At 41.4% G+C, this 26408-nt stretch overlaps 1 protein-coding gene across 1 annotated transcript in view; it reads right to left on the reverse strand.

Moving 5' to 3' along the window:
• The window catches only part of SYNE2 (spectrin repeat containing nuclear envelope protein 2), a 3814665-nt gene that overhangs the window by 309835 nt on the left and 3478422 nt on the right, over positions 1-26408 (reverse strand). Inside the window, exon 120 of the mRNA XM_044073561.1 lies at positions 22504-22666. Coding sequence (XP_043929496.1) covers positions 22504-22666 — 163 coding nt within the window. The remainder of the gene's footprint in view (positions 1-22503; positions 22667-26408) is intronic.

The raw sequence follows: 26408 nt of genomic DNA on the forward strand, positions 1-26408 counted from the left end.
TGGTAGTGCATTGAGCCAGCTTTGAATACGAGGTATCTTCTGCATGCGTGTCTGATTGGGACATGCAGATATGCCTCTTTTAGATCTAAATTCACAAGCCAAGCCTTCTTGCCCAACATGGGCAGAAGCTGCTGTAGAGTCAACATTTTGAATTTTGGAATATCCAGATATGTGTTTAGAATAGATAGGTCCAGTATTGGTCTCCAGGCTTCGTCTTTTCTGGGTACCAAGAAAGTACAGTTGTGTACCTACCATAAATGTAGATGTTCAAGTGTATTCACTGCTGCAGTCATTACTCTTGGGTTATCCTGCTGGCAGGCTACCCTCAGTTGGCCAGAATTCCAAAGTCTAGGTCCGGTGTCGGTTGCTGTCGCCTCTTCCCTGACGTCAGTGCGCCAGGGGTATAAAAGATGCAGCCAATGCCATTTTCTTCAGTTTTTCTTGCCCCAGATGTCAGGTGCCCCCAAACTGGTAGGCTGTAAAATATGCCAATAAAAATGCATGCACAAAAATAACATTTCCTTCATCTACAAGCAAATACACCACATAGGTTGTATAGAGTAGAAAAGTATAGTTAGGTCCCAGCAAAGAAGAAAGGGGGATGGTGGGTGGGTAACCTGGACTACAACAGTGAATACACTTGAGCATCTACATTTATGGTAGGTACACAACTGTACTATGTTCATCATGTTTCACTGTTGCAGTCATTACTCTTGGGTTGAATCCCAAAGCTGAGGAAGGGCGGCTGGGCTAAATAGGGTTAGGAGAGGCTATGAGGCCCTGCAGAACTGCAGTGGCAAAGCCTGCTCTGAACATAGAGTAAAGAGCTAAGTGGTAGTGCTTTGTGAAGGTGTGCACTGAACTCCAAGTTGCAGCCTCTAAGACATCTTTGGTTGGTACTCCTCTGAGGAAGGCTGCTGAAGTGGCTGCTGCTCTGGTGGAACGAGGCCTAATGCCCTTAGGCACTGATTTGCCAGGTTGAAAATAGCAGAAACAGATGCAATGGCCTATCCATTTAGAAATAGTCTGTTTTGAGATAGCCTTTCCTTGTGATCCTGCAGCATATGACACTAAAAGTTGCTCAGTCTTTCTGAAAGCTTTAGTTCTGTCCAAGTAGAAGCGTAACTGCCTGTGTACGTGCAAAGAATGCAGATAAAAGGTAGGCAAGTGAATGGTTTGGTTAAGGGCCACACTGGACACCACTTTAGGCATAAATGTAAGGTTTGTCCTCAGAGAAACCCTGTCTGGATGAAAAATGATGAAAGGTTCCACAGCCATGAGTGCTTGTAGCTCTGAGACTCACCTTGCAGAGGTTATTGCTAGGAGCAGAGCTGTTTTCCAGAATAAGAATTTTATATCTGCTGTTGATGCTGGCTTGAAAGGAGGCAGTGTGAGTTTTTTCAAAACATAATTGAGGTCCCAGGCCGGAATTGGTGTTCTCCTTGGAGGTCTAATGTTTTTGGCCCCTCTGAGATACTGCCTTATTAAAGGATGAGAAAAGATAGTAGATTCCGTATTGTAATGGGCTGAAATGGCAAAGGCATGAATCTTAATTGATGAGAAAGAAAGGCCTTTTTTCAGCATCTCAGTTAGGTATTGTAAATTCTGAGAGATATTTAGTACACACGTGTCACTGCCTTGTTCCTGGTTCCAAGCACAGAATCTCTTCCATTTTTCTGCATAACGTTTTCTGGTACTGGGCCTCCTGGTGTCCAAAATAATATCCATAACTGCTTTTGAAAGAGGAGTGTTCCGAATGGCTACATTATCTGCCATGCTGCCAGGTTTAAGGTTTTGAGTTGGCTGTGCAGGATCTGATTGTTATGTTGGGTCAGAAGGTGAGAAGTTTGAGGCAATACCCATGCTGGACCTTGTGACAAGCTCTTTAGAATTGGGTACCACTGCTGGCGTGGCCAGTCTCATGCAATCAGTATCATTTTTGGCTTCTCTTGTCTGACCTTTAGGAGTACCCTGGGAAGGAGAGGCAGTGGGGGAAAAGCATATACCATTAGATTTTTCCAGCTGAAGGATAGGGTGTCCACTTTCCATGCTTGCTTGTGATAAATCCTTGTGCAAAATCTCTGCAATTGTCCGTTGTGAGGGGAGGCAAATAGATCTATGTCTGGGCATCCCCATTTCCTTATTATCATGCTGAAGACTTGTGGATCCAGTTTCCATTCGTGGGAATCCATGAGGTTTCTGCTTAGTTCGTCTGCCAGAGTATTTGTTTTTCCTGGCAGGAAATGTGCTTGCAGGTGAACTTGAAAAGCCAATGCTGTGTCCCATAAGGTCATTGTTTGTCTGCAGAGGGGCTAGGAATGTGTACCTCCCAGCTTGTTTATGTACCACATGACCGTAGTGTTGTCTGTCTTTATTAGTAACGGTCCTGGATGAAGCAGGTCCCTGTAAGCTGTCAGGGCATTTTGAACAGCTAGCATCTCTTTTTGATTGATGTGAAGATGCATATGGTTTGCCAGCCATGTGCCCTGAATACATTTTCCTGCCATATGGGCCCCCCAGGCATAGTCTGAGTCATCCGTTGTCACTGTCTGTCTGGCTGTGGGTAATCTGAATAGCAGACCCTTGTTGTGGTGACAGGCTTCTGCCCACCATCGAAACTCCTGTTGCAGGCAGGGAATGTGTGCAACTACTGTCTCCCAGGCTGTGGCAATGCTGAGTCCAAACACTTTTTAGATACCATTGTAGTTTCCTCATATGCAGTCTGGCATATGGAATTAGTAGAATGCAAGATGCCATGAAACCCAAGGCCTGAAAGATTTTCCTTGCAGATAAGTGGGTTTTTGTTGCCAATTTATTGAAGTAAGTAGTCAGTTGCTTTTGTTTGTCTGGCATTAGATAAGCCATTTGGGCAGTTGTGTTTAAGCTTGCACCCAGGAATATTATCTCTTGAGAGGGCGCTAGTTTTGATTTCTTTTCATTTACTGTGTATCCTAGGCCAATTAGTAATCTTTTTATAAACGCCAGATGCTTTAGAAGAATGTCTTTGTTCTCTGCTTGAATTAGGCAGTCATGCAAGTAGGGATATATTTGAATTCCTTTTTGTCTGCAAAACGCAATTACTGGTGCCAGGCATTTTGTGAAGACCCTGGGCGCAGTAGATAAGCCAAAGGGCAGTGCAGAGAATTGGTAATGCATTGAGCCAGCTGTGAATCTGAGGTATCTTCTGCAAGATTGTCTGATTGGGACATGCAAGTATGCCTCTTTTAGGTCCAAAGTTACGAGCCAAGCCTTGTTGCCCAGCATGGGCGGTAGCTGCTGTAGAGTCAACATTTTGAATTTTGGAACTTCCAGAAACGTATTTAGTATAGACAGGTCCAGTATTGGTCTCCAGGTGTTGTCCTTTCTGGGTACTAGAAAGAGTCTGGAGTAAAATCCTTGCCCCTGCTCTTGTTGTGGTACTTGCTGAATGGCCCTCATGTCCATGAGGGCTGTAACTTGTTTTTGTGCCTCTGCCCATTGATTGTGTGGCAGGTCTGGCATACCTTTTGACCTTGGTAGGGTGTGAAAATGAAACCTGTAGCCTTGGGACACTATGTTCAGGACCCATTTGTCTTGGTTAATCATTTGCCAATTTGATGAAAAAAGTGCTAGTTTTCCGCCTAAGGGGGCTGCCAAAACAAAAGTGCTTGGATCTGGTAGAGGAAAGTCATTGGGACTGTTTCCGGTAAGGTAGTGATTTGTCTTCTCTGCTTTTGGAGGTAGGAGCACCCCATTGTTTAGGCCTGTATGAGCCTTGGGGCTGAGATCTGCCTCTGGGATGCCTGTATCTGCCTCTTTGTGGTCTGTCTGAAACTGGAAAGGACCAATTTTTAGAGGGCCATTTCCTGCTAAACCTGGGTGGCTGTACCTGTAAGAAATCCTCGACGGTCTGCATGGATTTTGCTTTATCCTCCATTTTTTTCAACACCTCTTCTGCTTTAGTACCAAACAAAGTATCCTGCTGTAATGGTGCATCTAATAATTTTGCTTTAACATGATCAGGCAGATTCTGTTCCTTTAACCAAGCATGCCTACTAATAACAGAACCTGTAACAGCAACCCTGCAAGAGGCCTCCAGTGAATCATAACCACATTGCAAAGTATGCTTTCCCACTTGTTCAGCTGCATGCAATAAATCCTGCAATTCCTTGTTCTCTGAACATTCAGTATTTGTCAACATTTTCTGTTTAAGCAGTGACATTAAATATTGCTGATATTTAAGCATATGAAACTGATAATTTAAAGCCCTTACAGCCAGTGTAGCAGAAGTGTAGACTTTTTTCCCCCATCTGTCTAGAGCCCTAGAATCCCTATCAGAGGGGACAGGGTTTTTTGCAGTGGAAGCTTTAACCCCTTTGGGACCCTGAGATATAGTTTCTGGGTCAGCAGTGGGGTTTTTATATAGGAATTTATGAGAATCCGGGACCCTGTAGTATCTGTCTGGCTTAGCAGGTGCAGGGGGTAAAGAGTCAGGGGACAGGTCGGACTCTGAAAATACATCATCTACAATGTCCAGAACAGGTGGAATAGCAAGGGGTCTGTGCTGAGGAAGTAGCAGAAAGTCTCCGAGCCTTTTCTTAGATTCAGAATAATCTTGGCTCTCCCAGTGGAAATGCTCCCTCGTGGTATGCAGGGGATGGGAGCCCCTGATCAAAGTAATTAGGTCTTCGGCCATTTTGAGCATCTGTTTTTTAGGCATGGAAGTCTGAGAAGGAGAATGCTGTACTTGCTTCTTTGTCTTTAGAGCTGCTTTAGTCTTTGCCTTTGTAGCTGAATTCCGAGTGTCCAGTACCTTGAGTTTCCAGAGGCCCAGTCGGCTCCACGTGGGAGTCGGAAGTGGCCTGTGGCTCTGAGGTACTGGGCGCCAGGGGCTGCGAAAGCGCCTCACTGAGAACCGGCGAACCGGCTACAGGCCTAGAAGAAGCCTCGTCGTTGGTTTTGGATCACGGATGCCTGTCGTTTTCTTTCTCTTTTCATTTTTTGTAAACTCCAGTAGTCGGCTGATCCGATGGCATTACATAATTAAATCTTCTGCCAAAGTAATGAAATGCAAAATCGTACCGACGCTTAATAGTGCGTTGGTTAAATCTAGCACAAAACCGACAACTAGCAACGTTATGGTCAGGGCCTAGGCAAGGAATAGAGTAAGAATGAAAATCCTTATGACGTATTTGCTTCCCACAAGAAATACAGTTAACTTTTTCTGACATCAGTTTGGAGCAAGAAAAAAGTTTCCCCAACGGGGTACTTAGCTTTAATGAAGACTTCAGATCTGAAATTCGAATTTGAAAACTTCACTTGCGAAATGCTTTTGCTTCGGGCACCACACGACAAGAAAGACTGAAGAAAATGGCATCTTATATACCCCTGGCGCACTGACGTCAGGGAAGAGGTGGCAGCAACCGACGCCGGACCTAGACTTTGGAACTCAGGCCGACTGCGGGTAGCCTGCCAGCAGGATAACCCAATTGTAATAACTGCAACAGTGAAACACGATGATCATCTACCACTATGGTATGACTTTACACAACTATACTGTGTCCTTCTATTCTGCTGTTGTAGTACTCTTAACATGAAGGAGAGTACCAAAGCTCAGGAAGACACTTGGGAGGAGGAAAGACCAGCAGAGCTCTCTAGAAAGCCATGAAGGATGGCACTAGGAAAACCAGCTCTAGCTCTGGAATTTCCATCCAGCTTGCAATATTTGGTAAAAGTATGCACTGACATCAAGGCAGCTGCCTCAAGAATAGAGTTAGTGTCCAACCCCTTGAAAAAAGTACCAGAAGAAGCCACTGCCCTAGTAGAGTGAGCTTTAACAGAGAATGGAAGAGTCTTACCATGAAAAGCAAAACAAAAAGAAATAGCTTTAGAAATCCAAGAAGACAGTCTACTTGAAAACAGCCAATCCCAAAGACCTGGGATGAAAAGAAACAAAAAGCTGATCAGATTTCCTGATAGCTTTAGCCTTATCCAAATAAAATCTGAGTTGTCTATGCATGTCCAAGGTGTGCAGCACTTTCTTTCTAGGCAACTGTGGAGAAGGGAAAAAAGTAGGTAAATGAAGAGACTGATTAAGGGACAGCTCATTCACCATCTTGGACATAAAAGAAGAATTAGTACACAAGGACTCCCTGTTCTTATGAAAAAGACAAATAAGGAGGACAAGCCATAAAGGTTTGAAGCTCAGACACCCATCTGGCTGAAGTAAGGGCTAACAACAAAACAAGTCTTCAACAAACAAATTCTGCAAGGAAGCTGAAGCCGCAAGCTCAAAAGGTGCCAGCGTCAGTTTCTCCAAAACAAAATTAAGATCCCAGGGAGGAGGAACAGGCTTCCTGGGAGGGCTAATGTGAAGGACACCTTATAGAAATCGTTTGGTCTCAAACTTAGAAGCCAAAGGAGGAGACAAAGGCAGACAAGCAGAGACAGCTGATAAGTGTGACTTGACAGAGGAATAGGCCAACCCAGCATTGAGAAATTCACACGAATAAGAAAGAACCACAGGAACATCCACAGAAGGTGGATTCAGGTTACATGAAAGACACCAGATGTAGGATTTCCTATTATTGGGTTTCCTGACCTCCTGTGGAACCCTAAGCACATCCTCAGATAAAAGGTGTCTATAAGGAATCAAAATCCTATCACCTACAGAGTCAGTTGAAGAGTGGACAAGTGGAGATGGATTACAGATCCTGTGTCTTGTGTGAGTAGGTCCACCCTGTGAGGTAACTTGTTATGATTGGTGACTAAATGCAGAGGGAACCAATGCTGTGTTGGCCAAAAGGGAGTCACCAGCAATATTTTGGGTTTGTCCGGTTGAATCTTGAACAAAACCTTGAGAGTGAGAGGAAGGGGGGGGGGATGCATACAGAATCATCCACTTCCAAGAGAAAGAGAGGGTGTCTACCTTCCAAACCGGAGGACTTGGGACTCTGGTAAACAATTGAGGAAGTTGTCTGTTCAGAGAGGAGGCAAAAATATCTATTTGAGGAGTACCCCATTTGTGGGCAATGTCCAAAAATACATCCCTGTGAAGCATCGATTTGTGGGACTGAGTTAAGGACCTGCTCAGAGTGTCTGCCACATAATTCTGACCTGAGGGAATATAAGCTGCCTGAAGAGTCACATGAGGCAAAACTGCACACTCCCATACCATAAAAGCAAGCCTGAAGAGAAGTTAAGATTCTGTCCCCCCCCCCCTTTTTTTTTTACATACCACAGGAATGAGGTTTTGTTTGTAAACACTTTGAGAGGACCTGGAGAAAAAAAGAGGATGGATGGCCTGAAGAGCCAGGAGCACTCTCATCTCTTTGATATTGATGTGCTCCTTTTGCTGAAGAGGAGACCAGATCCCCTTGCACTCTCACTGTGCCAAAGGCTGCCCCCAACCTACTTCTGAGGTGTCTGTGAGCAGTACTTGAGATGGAAGAGGTGGATGAAAACTGAAGGCCTGGGTTAAGAGACATCTGCTGAATCCACCAATGAATACACTTCTTTAGACAGTGTAGAAGAGTAACAGCTAATTCTAGGGAATGTGCATGTTGTTGCCAGACTGATTTCAGGAATCACTGAAATTTTCTCATGTGGAGTTTTGCTAAAGGTAAGATAGGAATGGTGGATGTCATAAATCCCAGAAGTCTCATAAACTTTCTGGCTGTGACAGAGGTCAGAAGAATTAGACTTTGAAAGTAGGCAGAGAGAGTCAAAGCCTTTGGTGGAGGCAGATATGCCAGCAGGGTACTGTCTGAATCCTGCATCCTACAAAAACATGATCTTGAGAAGGTGCTACAGATGACACTTTGAAGTTTATTGTGAACCCCAGACTTTGCAAGAGTAACTGCTAACTGGAGGTTTTGCAGTAAGGTCTCTGGAGACTATGCTTGAAACAGATCATCATCCAGGTATGGAAAAACATGGATACCTTGAAGTCTGCAAAAAGCAATCACAAGAGCTAGTCATTTGGTGACCACCACTGGGGTAGTAGAAAGGTCAAAGGGCAAAGCAGAGAACTGAAAATGTCAAGAACCAACAGAGAAATGTAAAAATTTCCTATAAAGGGTATGAATAGGTTATGTAAAGTTAGGCAACCTTGATATCCAGACAGGTCATGAAAGCCTGTGGAAGACGTAACGGGAACAAAGTCTGTAGAGATCATCTTCTTCTTCTTCTAGCATGCGAAAATAAGGAATCTTCAGAAAAATATTTAGGTGTGAAAGATCCAGAATGGGTTTCTAAGGACCCTCCTTTCTGGGAACCAGAAATATTCTTGAATGAAATGATTTCCCCTTTGATCCTGTGGAACCTGTAGAATAGTTCCCTGAATTAAGAGTTCCTGAAGTACCTCTAGAAATAAATCTAACTGTTCCTGAGGTGGTTGAGGAATGCCCATAAACAGAGTAAGGGACATCCAAACCATATAATACCCTTTTTGAATTGTCTTGGGTAATACTTGACCTAACTGGAAGAGACTGAGAGAGACAGAGACAAAGCAAAAGATGAATAAGGCTGAGAGAACAGAGATAGATACTACCTTGTTTGTCAGGGAAGGGCTGCTTCTGTGCAGAAGAAGCTTGAGTAGTCTTAAGTGGAGCAGCCCTCCTTCCAATTTTCTTACTTTTAGGAGGAGGACATGTCAGTCTCCGAACAAAAGCTGGCTTGGAAGGATAATTCCTTTGGAACTTAGGCACAGGTGAAAACAAAAGATGTTTCAAGTCCTGTAATTCCTTGACTTTCTCCTGCAAAGACTTGAACAAGTCAGCAGCAGCAGTATGAAACAAGCCACTGATGTTTAAAGGATCATCCATCAACTTAGCTTTTATGTCATACGGCAGTGGCTGAAGCCTTAGCCAGGAATACCTCCTCAATACAGACCCTGAAGCAGCAGCCCTAGAAGAAGCTTCTGCTGCATCAGAGCTGCACTTGATAGAATGGTGAGCTACCTGAGAGGAAGACCATAACAAAGACAAGGCAGAAGTTTTCCTCTCAGAATCTGGAAGGTCAGAAATAGCTTGAGTAGCCTGGGACAGGATGGCCAAAACATATCTAGTCATACGAGTTTGGTAATTAATAGCATGAAGGGCAAGGGTGGCAGAAGTATAGACTTTCTTTCCCAGTATTTCCACTGTCCTGCATTCCTTTTCAAAGGGAAGAAGTTTAGTGGTGGGCAGTAAGTTTGAAGGCTTATCTAAAGCCACAAAGACCACTGAAGGGTCAGCAGATGGACACTTATAAAGAAATTTGAAATCATCAGGCACTTTGTAGAAATGGTCAGGTTTCTTAGGGGCAGGAGGATGAGAATCAGGAGCCTGAGATGCTGAGGAAAAGGCATCCAGTAAAGCATGTAAAACTGGAGGCACAGGAGTTGGTGAAGGAGACTCATTTGTAGGAGCTCAAAATATCTCTTTTGCACATCAGAAACTTGGGGGCAGTCCCATATGAAGTACTCCTCCATGTTAGCAACAGTATCCCCAAAAGAAAATCTCCTCAGTAAGAGGTTCTGGGCTAGCAGAGTCCTATTCAGAAGAAGCATACTCTAAAGTTCATGGAATTTGGGTGGAATTGGCCAAAGATTCCTCATCCGAGTTAACCTCTTCTTCAGAAGAATCCTGTTCCCTTGCCCTCTTGTGAGGGGAAGATGTCCAAGGAAGAGTAGGAACAGAGACTCCCAAAGGAAGCTTTAGAGCCAACAGGGCATTAAATAAGCCCTGGGTGAAATTCTGCCACTCATTCTGAGCATCTCTAAAGAAGAAACGTGCTCAGTCTTTTGCTTTTTTTTTAATTGGATATTGCCCTTATGAAAAGTGGAAGGGCCCAACACCAGCCTACCCTCCTCCTTCACCAGAATTTGAGGAACCCCCTAGGCCTTTCAGTAATAATAAGTCTTTGTTTCCCCCTGATCGTCCAAAATGGATTTCTGCAATGCCACTGAGGATGTGCCTATTACTGGATCTATGGTGGCCTCTGAAGCAGTCACAGCCAAAGAATATGATCCCAAAACCAGGCGACCCTTCATGCTTTCATCAGCCTTGAGAGAGACGTCTGATGTAGGAGGTGCAGCAGATGAGTCCAACCTTGTTTTTTTTGTCTTTCTCTTCAGTAAAGACTCAATGTCAGGCCTAGAAGCTCCCTTCATACCACCTTTCTCTAAAAGTGTAAGATGCTGATTTTTCAAATAAATCGCAAGAGAAGACAGACGACTACATAAAGTCTTGGCCCAAAGGCCCATCAAATACTACAGGTTTTGTGATTGTGAGTAGGCCTTAAGCAAATCAAGCACTGCTCGTAACTATCTTTATGTGGAATTTGTCTCCCACACTCGCACTTGCCTTTTCTGAATGACATGAAAAATCCACAGCAGAAAGCAGCAGTAAATAAGAAAAAGAAAAGCCCAACAGGGCACTTATCTGAATGACTCAATACACCAGAAAATGACTCAAGCTAGCAAACCTATGATCAAAACTGGCATTCAGACTGGCAGCAGAGAAGTTCTGAGGATGGTACATCTGGACGTCGCTTTTATATCCTACATATGCGAGAAGCATACATAAGGCATACCTTGGGTAATAAAAGGCTTTGACATACTGGACCCTAGGCGTGGAATCCCTCATTTTAAGAATACTGCAACAGTAGAATAGAAGGACATCTAAATATTTTGTGAAAACTCAGGAGCAGTGGACAGCCCAAATGTTAAAACAAAGAACTGGAAGTGAAATCCTGCTCCTACAAATCAGAGCTGCTTTCTGTGACTGTCTGCTATGGAGACATAGAGGTAATCATCTTTTAGTCCTGACTGACCATGAAGGCATCTTGAAAGATCATGGGATGAAGTTTTTGCAATGTAAGCATTTTGAGTTTTGGGGAAATTGTTTAGCTTTGATAAGTCCAAGATGGGCTTTCAGGTGCCACCCTTTTATGGAATAACAAAAATCTTTGAGTAGAAGCCTTTTCTCTCTTGTCCTGGAGGAACAGGCTGGATGAATCCTTGGTGAAGTAATTCCCAGAGGATAGGTAGTAAGAGGATTCCCTGCTCTTTCAGCGGTTTTGGAATACCCACAAAAGATGGAATTTCTCTGAACGGGATGCAGTACCCCTTTTCTTATGCTGCAAAGGGCCCATTAGTCCTGGTGATGGTTTTCCATTTGGTTTGGAAAAAGGAGAGTTTTCCAGCCTGAGTTTGGAGGGGAGGGTGGCTGGGGGTATGAGATGCTGGGAATGGAGCATGGGAGGCTGTGGTTGGAGTAGAGGTTGGGTAGGGGTATGAGAGTTGGGGTCATGCATAGACACAGTTGGTTTCTGTGCTGGATGGGCTCTTTGGAGCTCCCTTTTCTGTGAGACATGAGCTTCTGTGCTATTTTTAGGAGGTCTTGGACTTCAGTCTGAGAAGTGGTTAGACATGGGGGGCAAAGAAAAAGAAGTGGTTCACTTCTGTTTGGGTGTCCATTTGAAAGGGGTGACCTGAGGTTGCTGTTGTCTGACAATGAGTTCAGTTAGAGTCTCAGTAGTCGAGGCAGATAGGGTGCCATGACGCAGATGTCAGAAGCTGAGGCCTGCTGAGTGACCTCAGTCCTGACTGATTTGTGTGCCACAGTAGCATTTAGAGGTAAGCTGGAGACCTGGTTCATCAGTAGACGTATGGCATAGAGTTACAGCTTTCTTGGTAAAATCAGGATCCTTGACCTTTTTGTTTTTCCATTTTTTGAAAGAACACTAACTGACGCTGGAGTTTGCAGAGGTCCTGTAGTAGCAGTGGACTCTGATGCCGCTGGGGAAAACCGAAGAAGGCAATTCAATATGGGCAGCTTGTACCTCGGCCCTATGTTTTAGGGTTTTTGCATGGAATTTTGCATAATTGGAACAATTGGGGATGTTATGCTGAGGTACCCAACAGAACAGACAAAAATATTGAAAATATTTAAGCAGAATTTCCTTTCCACACAAGCAATTGTCCACTTTTTTTTTTGAACATTAAATTAACTGCGAAATTCCCCCAATGAACTATCTGAACAGAAGGTGGTTCTCTAGAACAACAAGCTGACCTGCAGACTGCGAGTGTACTGAACACATGTGAAGTGTATTGGACTGCATGGCTAGAAAGAACTGAAGAAGATGCTGGTGGATGCCCTTCTTATACCTTAACATCCAGAAGTTGGTTGTTGGATATCTGTCGACTAGGATGTAAGGACTCCAGAAATCAGGCCATCATGGGCTTCTGCAGGCAGGAGGACCCAAGAATCAGTACTACTGCACTGCCTATGAGAAACATCCAAGAATTAAACCCTACAACCTGCAACTCTGAGGCAGACATCTTGCCATTATGCCATCCTCCTGCTCTCACATCACAGGAAAGAGAGGAAGGACCCACAAAAACATCCTGAATTAGATATTAAAAATGGCAGGAAAAAGGTTCAGTAACATAAAAATGAATGTAAGAGAAAAACACAAACCATTCTCAAGCTTTTCTGATGACACACCTTCAACAGCTCTCTCTTTAGAGGTTGCTGCAACTGGTGAAAAAGATACTGTGCTGGGAAAGAGCTCACCTACAGCAGATCAAAGCTTCAACCAAAATAAAAACACATACATTAATACAAGCTGCTGATTAACCACAATACTACTAACTTATATAACCATTCAGCACAAAGGTCAGCATGCTTTATCACACAGCAAGCTCTGCATTTTTCCCCGTTATGCATTGGTAGAGATCAGTGGAAGGTTCTGTTGTGATGTGCGTTCCCTACAAACTCCCACTTTTAACTGCTGCAGCTAATACCATAAATGATCAACCACTGTTGGCCTATGAAGGGGGACAAATACAGCTTTAGAAAAACTGGTTAGACTACTGCAGCTTCACAGTTAAGTTCTTGTCTTACAATTTACTGCTACATCTACCTTAACTAAAGACTGATAAAACCCTTCTGAGTTAAGAGTCTGCCAACTGCGCAGTAACTCCTCCTATCATTTTCCTATTTCTCTCCATTTAGTTTAGCCTATCGCATATTATCCAATACACTATTAAAACTGACTCTTGTTATTGTCATCCACATATCCTGTGGTTCAGAGTTTCATTCAGCTACTTTTTGTCTAAAAGGGCTCTCCCTGTATGTTCTCGCTGCCAAATTGGGACCTTCTGTCCCTACTTCTTTCCTGAAAAATTCACTGTGCTTAATTCAGACATGGCGCAGAAAAGATGACTTCTGAAGAAGTTTCACCTCAGAAAAATACTACAATTTCTTCATGGCCATTACTACACATTTCCCAGTTAGTTCAGCTACATACATGGATAATTACAAATAAACAGCTCCAAGACCCTTACCCTCCACTATGTTGCAAAACATCATCATCCCAAACCACCCACTTTCTGGGCCAAACAGGATCACCATGAACTTTGTGACATTTACCCAAATACTGTGGTGCTTTCTGTGCAAAGCAGTGATTAGTCTATAACCTCTCAGAGTCGTCCATGGCACTAACCACTTCTCCCATTCTGCCTCAATCTAAAAACATGAAGGATGGCTCTGGATCACACATGACAATATACCTCTCAACCTCTTAGAACACTGTACCAAAGCCAAAAATAATGACGGAAAAATCAGGGAGACAGTTTAAATATTGCTCTTATAAACTTAGAACGTAGCTAAACTAATAGATTTTGCTTTAGCAAGAATTTTCTGAAGGAAATGAAGCATGAAACTCAAACGTCTGTTATTAATCAGTAACTTTAATCCTCAGTGAGTCACCAGAAACACAGACTTTATGAGGAACAGACCAAAAAACGACAAATATCTGGACATTCTGTGGAAATCTGGACACTTGAGAGGTACAAATGAGAGAAGTACCCTATGAAACAAACGTGCTGACACCAGTTGCTGTTGCACTGTACTCTTACTGCCTTGGTACAAACCAAGCACAAACTAGAGGAGATGCATTCATTCATGAGTTACACAGATGTTGTTATACAGATGTACTAGCCTAAGTTTTAATCAGACTATGTAACAGGTTAGTTTGTCCCCCCCCCATATATGCTCTTATTTATAACTATGTTTCTAATAACATTAAGACACCGTCATTCTCGTGAATGAGCTTTGCTAGCTCTCATACAGCTCTAACATCATGCATGGAAGTACATTGACTGTCCATACCATACCCTCAGCTACTCCTCTATTAATCACCTCATCTAGAGTACCTAGACTGTCCATATTGTAGCCCTCTTTCTTTCACTTTAATCATCTTGAAAGGACACACAGAGGTTCACACACTTACGCTCTGTGTATATATGCTGGTCATTTCCTGCAGACATCAAGGAACATGAGGAAGAGCAATTAACAACTTTAAATGTTTTCTAAAGGACTGTTTATGGTAAGCAAAGGAAGTCCAAAGCTTTAATATGCGGTACCATGGAACATGATGTTTGTTAATGGATCCTATTTTTCTGTTGGAATTTTGCAGCACAAAAAAAAAAAAAAAAAAAACTGAAAAGGACTACCTTGACTGAACTGGCAAACAGGTCCTCTGCACAACTTCCTTTTCAAATATTATTAGCTGGCAGAGTTTTCAGTAGTATAGATGGATGTAACAAAATCCCATGGCCTTTACTGAAGCAAATAAAGCAATTCTGCCCATGTCCTAGCCAAATTTCCACTCATCAATATGAACATCACCTCAGCTCTCCCCTTATAATAGGCCATGTGGGACTAACCTGGTAAAAACAAACAAAAATAATAAATACAATCTTCAAGTCTGCAGAAACCCTTGAAGAAAAGGGGGCACATTTAAAAAAGTATACAATTAATGGAATGAAACAACCATATAAAACACTATAAGTCCCAGAATAAATCTTTACAGGGACCCACATTAGCTGACGTGAAGTAAAAATCCCAAAAGATGATTTGCTAATAAAATTTTAGTTCTTCAGATATTTACAGATGATTATAGTCAGTCAGGCACCACAGCCACCTAGCCAGTCACACCACACTGGGAAAACTTCCCACTCTGGATGCTAAAAAAAGGGGTGCATTGGGAATGTAACTGCATAAGGAGCAGTGTGTGCCATCCTTAACAAACCTGATGCAAAAAATGTAGGATACTGCATGGCATCTCTTGGTCTGTCTTCCAAGTCCAACTTATGACACAGCCATTACAAAACACAAGTAATACCCCAAGAAACTGCATTGGTGGTTGCAGATTAAAGTAAATACTGTCACTGCAATGCTAACTCTAAACTACTCTACATAAAACATGCAATAAAAACATTCATGTCACAGTACTCCCATTACACTTTTTCCTATACTTAAAACATGTAGACTTAAACATCATTATACTAACAAAAACAAGCGGACTGCCATTCCTGCATGTCGGGACAGTGTATAGACCTCTGTTCCCTTAATTGTTGAAGCTTCTAGGTTCTTGTTTCATGTCACGTCTGCAGCTTTTTCGATGTCTCATCATCATCTTCATCAACAACCCCCTTTTTCCTATTTTCTACATGTGGTCAGGGTGTCATGTTAACTGTCGCCGTCTTTCAATTCAATGCTACATTCCTGCCTTCTTTGAGACCCAGGCATGACTGTCACAGATCTTCTCTCACATAATCCATCTACCTCTTTGTTGGATGCCCTCATTTTCTCTTACCTTCTTCCTGTCTGTCCAAATGTCGCTCTAAAATACTTGTTTTATTTCACTCATTATCTAAAGTGTCACACTTTTCAAAGGCCGTTGTTTTCTCTGTAGATAGTGCCTGTTGTGGTGTGGTAAAGTTCCACAGCCTGCCCATACTTCATAAAAACATAAACGTAGACCTTCCTGCACTGTACTGCACTCCTAGGTTCACGCACAGACATCTCAAAATGAGTCAAAGGGTCTGATGCCCATGGATTGCTTCTTTCATCAAACAACAAGAATAAAAAAATAACAGGCTCATGACAACAGTTCTCCACAATGCAGCAAAACTGGAATAAAATGTCTGCTGAACTAACCCTGCTCTGTTTGCACTTGTTAAAGAAATAGTTTACCTCAGCCTCTCCATACTGAAAACTAAACAAACAACTTAACATAACCACAACAGAAATGGGATGTATGCCTCTCAGGCCTGCCATGCAAAACACTGCACTCATTTTGATGTCTCTCTACATGTAAAAATCCACACTTACACACACAAAAAACTACATCTACTTCATCATGTGCACCCTTTTTGTTTACTGTATGTTTCATGCTACACATAAAATTATCATTTATGAACAGGATGTGTGTGGATTTCTGTAACCTCAGAGTGAATAACAAGCAAATATGAACATGCCAATTCATTTTCCTTTGCTCTCAATACAGACCACTTGTGCTCTGTGGACCCTTTCTACTTAAAAATTAATCAAAAATAAATGATTCTATGTAACTACAAACCTATGAACCTGAAAATAAACAAGGAGCTAAGTGAACATTACCCAAATTGTCGAATGAATGCTAAAAAACAATTATTTTGGTGTTTTATAGAAGTCTTGCTCTTGAAATATTGGAGCTTTAAATCTAAATATGAGGTATAGAACTGATGCATCAGTCAGACAGCCTATATAGCTATATAGGGGGGAACAAAGGCAATCATAGTGCCTCAGTCCCCCCAACGTCAGGTTGCGCCACTCCTCCCAAGCACGCTTTCTGGTGATTTACCAGTGTATCACGCTGAAATATATTCAGTACATTCATACAGCAGATGTTGCCTTGTCAGATGAAGCTTGGAATTATGGATGAACAACAATAAGCAAAGCTACAAAGCTGTCTCAAATGCAGTCACCTCCTGCTGGAAAAATTCCCACTCATAAAACCGCATTCGATATTGTCGAGCCATCACAGCAACTGCTAGCCAGACAGCAGGTGTCTGTGTGTGCCTTTCTATGCATGTGAAAAGAGAGATTCCTCCTCACAGCAGTCCTTTGTCCTTCATTTGACCCTTCTGCTGCATGCCTTTGAATAAGCTATTCATCCTTTTTTGACGAGTCCTTGACTGCAGGGACTTGAAACAAGCAAGAAGAGATTACCAGCACAGAAAAACACCAAAACGGCTTCACCTTCATTTCAGCACCTACTGTGTGTGTACACTTCAGACTGTAACACTGCCAAGGCACCTCTACTTCATTAATGCGGTGATGGTTTTATCATATTAAAAGAGTTGGAAATGATGTGCTCATGTACTCAATGACAGCCCTTAAACAACAAAAAAAAATGACCTTCCTTCCCAGTTCTGCTTGCATCATCACTGTACGAGTTTCTTGCTCCACAATATAGTCACACAGAGCTGCAATCCATACCTCTCAACTATCCAGATTTACACACAGTCCAGATTTTTTGCTTCTTATTTTCAACTTGTCTGTTCCTCATAAAATTTGTGCTTTTCTGACAAATCATTGAACAGTGAAGTCACTAAATAATGACAGATACTGGAGTTTCAGAATTTAGATGTTTCAAAAAATGCATGTTAATGCAAAACCTGTTTATTCCAGCAAATTACTTAGCTTAGAAGAGCAATATTTAATATCTGTTTCTATTTTTGTGCCTTTGTCTCCCATTATTTTTGGCTTTGTCCAGATTTCTTGTGCGCAAAGGTTGAAAGGTATGAGCTACACATCTCTCTATGCAGTCAGCATCTTTTATATCATTTACATATTTGTTTACTTAACTACAGTTTGTTAAAAAGGTGGCAAACCCACTGGGTTATTGCCCTAAAATACAGAGTAAACAGAAATTACTCAGTACTTATCACAATAATAACAAACAATGCAGAATAAGACACAGTAAATATCAGAGAACTTTGTAGACAAAATGTGTATGTGTGAGTTTGAGCTTAGGCGTGTGTGTTGCATAGGAGTAAAAAAAATTACATCTACCATGTGAAGACTAAGAATATAGCAGTCTGGATTTAATGATGTTCACTATGGATTTAGAGTTTTAACAGATGCAAGAAACACTCCACAGTTTGAAATGGCAAAACAGCCAACGTATTCAAACCTCCTGTTTACCTGCTGAGGGAAGCAAGTATCTTGCTGGTACATTAAGACAGCAATTTTTCTTGTTACTGCAGAATGAATTTGTAAACAAATACAAGGCAATGCCTGTTGAAGTAACAGACACAACTAATCCACATTAACTAACTTGGAAACCACCTTATATGTGAATAAGATTATCAGAGCAAACTATTTTGGTGGTGCAAGTGTCTGTCCATACCACTGTTAACCAGAGTTAAAAGTTAAAAGTTAAAAGAGCAGGCTGAGGGCCAGACAGTCGGGTCTATATTACAAACCCAAAAAGGCTAAATCTCAAATGTATGTACATCGACACATAAAGGTCGATGTACATACAAAGTGAACCACGTAAATGGCGAAAATCAAGATGCTGAGCGTGTTTTTTAGCCAGCAGCGTGATGGTGGGGATAAGGAAATATGTTTTATCCCCACTGTAGTGTGGTCTCGGAGTTGGTATATTTAAGTAGGGGGGTGTGGGGGGTGCAGGGGGACTTGCCACCCTGCAAAAGCATATTAAATTAATGTTTTGGTTTTTTGCTTACCTGTGTGGTGCATTTTGATTACGAAACACGTTCGGCATTTTGATTTTCACCGTTTACGTGTTTCGTTTTGTACGTACATTGACCTTTATGTGTCGATGTACATACATTCGAGATTTAGCCTTTTTGGGTTTGTAATATAGACCCCAGTCTACTCACGGATAGTACAACCTTCAAAAATAAACCGGCACCAGATTTAGAATAGGTTTCTTGACTTGATCCCATCAAGTGCCAGGATAGGGTCTGGCTCTTTTGGCTGCTTTCCATGCATCATCAAAAAGTGGGTATGGGGTCTGGTAATCTACCCTTACCCTTATGTTGTGTGATCTCACAGTCAGTACATCTCTCTCTCTGTATGTGCGTATGTATATATATATATATATATATATATATATATATATATATATATATATATATTTTTTTTTTGTGTGTGTGTGTGTGTATATGTATGTATATTTTTAATCCTTTTTGTCCAGTTCAGTCTTTTTACAGATTCGATCTAAAAAGATTGATGTTACTAGGGTTGTTGGGAGAGATCTTGCCCCCTGCAAAAATACGAATTTTCTCAAATCTGTGTAATTTGATTTTTGGTATGCTCAAATCTTTGTGTTTTGAACACTTTTAACCCTATGACAGGTGACAGAAGTTTTGATAGTTTAAACGCTTGACAGACTCCACACACACGCGTACACACACACACACACACACACACACACACACACACACACACACACACACACACACACACACACACACTTCCACAAAGCAGAGTTCACTGGAGCTAACCTATCAAACTCCACTCATTTGATGTTACATTCTTTTGGCTACTCAATCAAAACAAAGAAACAAAATATATAGAGGGGCAAGCCACCTACATTCCATAGCTTTGCAACTTATGATGTACTAACTCTGAACCTGTACATCTAGATATTCTGCTTTTTTAATAAATATCCATCTCTGCGTTATGACTGCTGCTTTGTCCAAAGTGGGATATTCATTTCTGAAACCTGAAATTCAGAAAGACAAACCACACACACACACACACACACACACACACACACACACACACACACACACACACACACACACACACACAAAGACTTTACTTTTTCTCCAACACAGTCACTATTCTAGAATTTTAGTTGCTCCTGTTAGCTTTCTGTCAAATTAAAATGCCTAAGATTCAGTATCACAGTTTTCCACACTTCTTGGAGGAAAGTTAGAAAACATTTTTCTCCTGAAATACAAACACTATGAAATTTCATTATTTTTTTTCTAACACATCTGTCCAAACCCAGAACTGTTCCACAAAGGAACATGTAACAATCTATTAGGACTGTTGCAATTATTCTTCCAAAACAGTTTCAAGTACTGCACTGAATTGTTTTTCTCCTTATCCACAAAGTACAGCATTCACTGTCCCTCACCCAACCACAATGATATTTAGTAATAGTTGAAGTAATGTTATTTCTTTTTAACTATTTCTTGTGCACACAGCATGTAATTCTTAGTGTTTGTGGAACCTTTCCCTCAGACCTGCTCTAAAAGGAAAGAAAACACAAGTGGATAAATAAATGCTCAGAGAACAGACAGAGCTGGCAGATTTTCTGTCAGTTATTACAGACTTTCTTCATAAAGCTTAAAATGTTAAGCAGACAAAAAGTAAGGCTAACAAATGATAAAACAGTAAAGAAAAAATAGAAAAGTGGTATTACAACTTGTGTTAATTAATCTCTGACCTTGACTAACGGCAGAAATGGGAATACAAGATGCAAGTCATGACCTCTTCTTCTTATCCTAAAGCAAAGGATGGAGTAGAACTCATGATCCTTCATTTTATTATTTTGCTGATTGTTAATTTAATGTCCAGGTAGAACAATAGTCTTTCGTCACCCTTACAGGATGGCCTAACTAAGATACCACACACCTTCACAGTCTTTAGACAGTCTTTCATCACCCTTACAGGATGGCCTAACTAAGATACCACACACCTTCACAGTCTTTAGTTTAGTGAGTCAGTCTCAAGTAAAAGGCACACTGATCATGTTTATTGTGATAATAATCTATTGATCTATGTATGTTTTTTGTTTTTGTTTTTAAGTCAAAAGCAACCTGACCAGGTATTTCAATGTTAACTAAAACCGGTACTCATCCAAACTGAGTGAATGACCAACCACTCAAGACATTTCTATTAACATGCAATCTACAGCAGAAGATGTGAAAATTATGAGAATAACATGTGCACTCTCTTTATGGGTAGACCAATTTCAGTGTGGAAATGTGTCATCAGCAACCCTTTCATACTCATGAAGGAAGAAAATGAGCTGCGTTAGTGTGCAACAAAGTTTTATGACTTAGCAGTCTGCTGAAATTGTGTGTGACAACGTTTTATGACTTAGTAGTCTGCTGAAATTGTGTGACAAAGTTTTATGACTTGGCAGTCTGCTGAAATTGTGTGTGAAAAAAAGCTTTATGACTTAGCAGTCTGCTGAAATTGTCCTGAAGATCTGCAATGAAAGAGAAACAGATTTGCATGATGCAAAATCCCTACCAGTAAATGCAGAGATATGAATTTTGGACAATACTCAAGAAACCTTAATTCTCTGAAGGGGTTAAGCAGCACAGAGGCCATGGAACCAGGAATCGTCACAGTAGATTACATACGCAAACAAAGGCAAAATGCAGGTGAATTAAGAGGGTACATATCATTACTAGGTAGAGAGTATTAGCATCAACAATCTAGATACTAACAGAAACAGAAGTGAACTTACTTCCCAGTTCAGTAGTTTAGTCTGAAAAACATTGCAGCTGGTGAGAAAGGCTACAACTCAAAAGATCAAGACTGAACAGATTTAGCAAGGCAGGCACTAGGATCCTCTTGAAATTTTAACTCAAAAGGACAGCTAAAAAATACTAATATGGCTCATGTTCAACGAGAATGCGAGCAAACAGTACTTCACAGAAGCAGCCATACACACGTGCATGTCTGAGAGGTACACAGGCAGAAGTCAAAGTATGTTATCAAAGGCACTACGAAATCCAATTCTTACATGGGGAAATCTGAGCATAATGTTGCCGTTTTACACAGATTAAGCTGTATTTCTAAAATTATTGAAATATAGACAATAGCAAATCAAAATTGTTACTGAAACATGTGAACTACAGCCCTTGGTGGACACTAAAGACACTAAACAGTAAATATCAATGATTACAGCAGTGTCTCATATGATGAAAAAAATTTAAGTTTGCTCACATGGAGTCTCTTAAATGACACCCAAAGAAACAAAACAATACCTTTAATGTTTGCCTTGGAGTTTCAGAAGTCACACACAAAGCTCAGAAGAATAATCTCCCCATACCTCTCAACCTTAAAGTGCAAGAAATCTGGACAAAGCCAGAAAAAAAATGTAGGGGGGAGGGGGCAAAGGCCAAAAATAGGGACAGATTTTAAATACTGCTCCTATAAACTTAGAAAGTTGCTAAAATGACAATATTTTACATTAGCATATATTTTCTGAAGGATATGAAGCCTGAAACTGAAACATTTGTCATTATTTAGTATTATTTAGTGACATCAGACATCAATGATTTGCCATAAAACCACAAATTTTATGAGGAACAATCCAAAAATAAGAAGCAAAAATTTGGGCATTCTGCAAAAATCTGGACAGTTGATAGGTATGGCATCTGCTTGCACTTTAATAACTTTTTTATGACATGAACTAGCTTCTGTAACACAAGGCTAAGGGTTAATAATCCACACATGATTATATCCTGTGTAAAGTAGTCAAGGAAGAGAAAACCATGGCCTATACACTTTACCTCTAAAAAAGGCCACATTCTCCAAGTGCCATACTTGTTAATGAATAACTAACTCCAGTCAAAGCCAAAGTGGAAGACAACATGAAGCAAAAAGCAAACAGTAGAGAAAATATTGACGCAGACGACTCGTCACTGACCTGTTGCTCATTGAGCTTCTTTTTAATTTCTTGGTTATCGCAGATCTCATAGATGACAGGTTTACATAACTCCGACTCAATACGGGCCAGCCAGGTACGAAGGTTGCTCATATTCTTGTCCAGCTTTTGTAGACTAACAAAAGTGTCTTCCAATTTCTTCACTCTGAAAGTACATTACACAAAAGAATGAAAATTCTGTCACAAAACAAGATAATCAAAACTAGTGTCATTATAAAGCCTTAATTATACTCTAGCCAAACCCATCACTACTGAAAATGATTGTGGGAGTCCTACAGATAGTGAATTGTGACATCTGTACCAGTCAAAAAGAGCAATACCACACATAAATCATTTCACTTCCTCTACAGCAAGAAGACCCGCATGACTTGTGCTTGAACTGCTTAGATACCATGTTATTATGTATCTTTCTTTCAGTTAACGATTGAAAATCGACAGCCAAGAGACAAAACACTTACCACAGACCCACTCGGAAGCTTTGGCTCTTACAGGTTAAAGAAAAAGAAGAAAGGGATAGGTGTCTATACTGTGGGCCAATAAAGTGAAGCAATATGTATAAAGATGAAATTAAGAGGCTATGCTTGCTTAATGCAGTTAAGAAATTTAATGTGCCTCCGATATGTTACAACATGCACAACATTAGCAAATTTATCAGTCTCAAACTATCAGATGGGAAGAAGGCAAGATTATAACTGAGAACTGGGAGGACTGAGGGTTAAGGATGGCGAAACACGAGACCTGCAAATATCCAAAACAGGACCTGAACAAATTTAATTTGACAGAAAAATAGTTCAATTTCAGCAACTTCAACGTTTAGACATATTCAGAATTCACTACAGGTAATATACATGTGAACACCTGAAACAGGTTCTAGAAGTAATCCTAAGATCGATAAAGTCTGTTTAATTACAGAGTTAACAGTAATACAGCTTACCTATTAGAAAGTTCTGTTCTCATTCTTTCCTGTCCATATCCTATCCTATGCACCCTCTTAATCCTTCAGTTAACTTGCATACCTCTGTTTCATACTGGCAAACAGCAGCATGGCCCTGCAACTTTTTACAATACTTCACCCTAACCCAAAGTTCAATATGCTGCCTTACTGACCATCCACCCTTTTTGTTAAGTTTCCCTCTCGGACTCCACATGGTAAGGTGTACTCACAACACCCCCTCAAGTTTCCTCTTTTCCAGTGAGTGCATGCACACCCTTTCCTCATACCCAAGCCCTCCATCCCTTTTTTCATCTTTATGGTTCTCTATCTCAACTCCTATGCCAACCGTACCTCCTTCTCTCTGTAGAACATCTGCTGTTGAATACCATACTCTAGATAAACAGAGCTCTAGTTATGCATTAAGAAGACATCAGAGTCCTTTGATTGCACACCTACACTTAACAGCTGCCAATATCAAACTTGCTATGACTACTGTATTCACACACTGCTATAGATGATTCAGGCTGGAGGCGATTAGAATCCTCAGATCCTTTTTACTCTAATTGTATAAGGGTTTTACTCCCCCATAGCTTTCATGTTCTTTATGTACTACCCCCCCCCCCCAAAAAAAAAAAAAAAGTTATCACTACTCTGCTTTCCACAACCAACACTCATCACAGGGTCCCTTGTGTCTGGGTATATTACAATTCTTTATTACAACTGAAACTTTTTGCTAATTGTTAAGCAAAAACGCACACTGGAAAAAGTTTAGTTTTGTACCTACCATAAATGTAGATGTCCGAGAGGTATGCATCTGCAGTCCTAACAAATGGGTTGTCCTGGCCTCAGGCAGCCCTTCGGTCGGCCGGATTCCAAAGTCTGGGTCTGGCCTCGGCTGATGTCGCACTTCACCCGACGTCATAGCTGCAGTTCAGCGGGTATAAAGGCATCAGCGACGCCATTTTCCTCAGTGTTTCTTGCCCCAGATGCCAGGTGCCCTCTAGGAAGGCTAAATTTGGATAAATGCAAATGTTTCCAAACAATAGAGAGCAAATAGAAATAAACATGTATATACATATATATATATACAAACAAATACACCATAATAGATTCCCCCAGCTAGCTACAAGATGGGCAAATACCCTAGGAGTACCACAGAGGGGAAGGAGGGTGGGTAATCCTGACTGCAGATGCATACCTCTCGGACATCTACATTTATGGTAGGTACAAAACTGTACTATGTCCTTCAAGGATGCATCTGCAGTCCTAACAAATGGGTAGAATACCACAGCCAAACTGGGGGAGGAGGCACTAAGGAGGCACTAAGAGTTTATGGTGTAGTTAAGATCCCTTGCAAAACAGCAGTGGCAAAACCTGCTCGGGATCTGGAGTATAAAGGCAGATTATAATGCTTGGCAAATGTATGCACGGAGCTCCAAGTAGCAGCCTCTAAAATGTCTTTGGTAGCCACTCCTCGTAAGAAAGCTGTAGTAGTGGCTGTAGCCCTTGTGGAATGAGGTCTGATGTTTTCTGGAGTTGCCTTTCCATGAAAAGAGTAACAAAATCGAATGCAATTTCCTATCCATTTTGAGATTGTTTGTTTTGAAATTGCTTTTCCTTCCATTCCTGTTGCATATGCTACCAGAAGCTGGTCAGTTTTTCTATTGTTCTTGGTTCTGTCCAGGTAGTAGCGCAATTGTCTGTGTACATCCAAGGTATGCAGCAATCTTTCCCCCCTGTTCTGTGGGTTGGGGAAGAATGTTGGTAGGTGTATTGCTTGGTTTAATGATACCCTGGAGACCACCTTTGGCATAAAGGTAGGATTAGTTCTCATGGACACTCTATCCTGATGGAAGATAAGGAAGGGCTGTACTGCCATTAATGCCTGTAATTCAGAAACCCTTCTAGCTGAAGTGATTGCAAGCAGGAATGCAGTCTTCAAGATAAGTACTGTAATTCTGCTGTTGCTGCTGGTTCAAAAGGGGAGTGTCAACTTTTCTAACACAAAGTTCAAGTCCCATGTAGGCAATGGTGGTTTCCTTGGTGGCTTTACATTTTTAATTCCTCTGAGAAACTGCCTGAGTAGAGGTTGAGAAAAGACTGGAGGATCCATGTTGTATTCTGCTGAAATTGCTGATGCATGAATCTTAATGGAGGAGTAAGACAGACCATTGTGGAAAAGCTCTGCTAAGTATTCCAGGATGTTAGCTATGTTTGCCAATGATGCATCTACTCCTTTTGTTGCACTCCAAATGAGATATATTTTCCATTTTGCTGAATAAGTTTTCCTTGTTGAGGGTCTGCGAGCCTCCAAGATAATGTCTTTAACCCTTTGAGATAAATCTGGGTTATTTTTCCTTATGTAATGTTCCAAGCAGCTAGCTGCAGTGTTTTCAAGTTTGGATGCAGGATTTTGAGGTTGTTCTGTGTTAGCAGTAGAGGTAGGGGTAGAGGCCATGCGTGTTCCCGGGACATACTCCTCAGTAGCGGGTACCAATGTTGCCTCGGCCAATCTGGAGCTATCAAGATGATCCTCGGGTGATCTTCTTTGATCTTCAGTAGCACTTTGTGCATCAAAGGAAGAGGTGGGAATGCATATGCTGTCAGGTTTTCCCAACTGAAGGATAGGGAGTCCACCTTCCAAGCAAGTGGGTGGTATGTCCTTGTGCAGAATTTTTTCAATTGGTGGTTGTGTGGGGATGCGAACAGGTCTATTTCTGGCAGTCCCCATTTCCTTGTGATGGTTTTGAAGATGTCTGGATGCAGCATCCATTCGTGGGCATCCATGGTGGTTCTGCTTAAGATGTCTGCTAGTATATTTTCTTTTCCTGGCACGAATATGGCTTGGAGCTGAATGTTGAGGCTCAGGGCCACATTCCAGAGGTCCATTGCCATCCGGCATAGAGGATATGAATGTGTGCCTCCCTGTTTGTTGATATACCACATAACCGTG

This window comes from Protopterus annectens, chromosome 6.part0 (assembly GCF_019279795.1).
Source record: "Protopterus annectens isolate FY-2018-M chromosome 6.part0, PAN1.0, whole genome shotgun sequence".
In the NCBI taxonomy this organism is placed as follows: Eukaryota; Metazoa; Chordata; order Ceratodontiformes; family Protopteridae; genus Protopterus; species Protopterus annectens.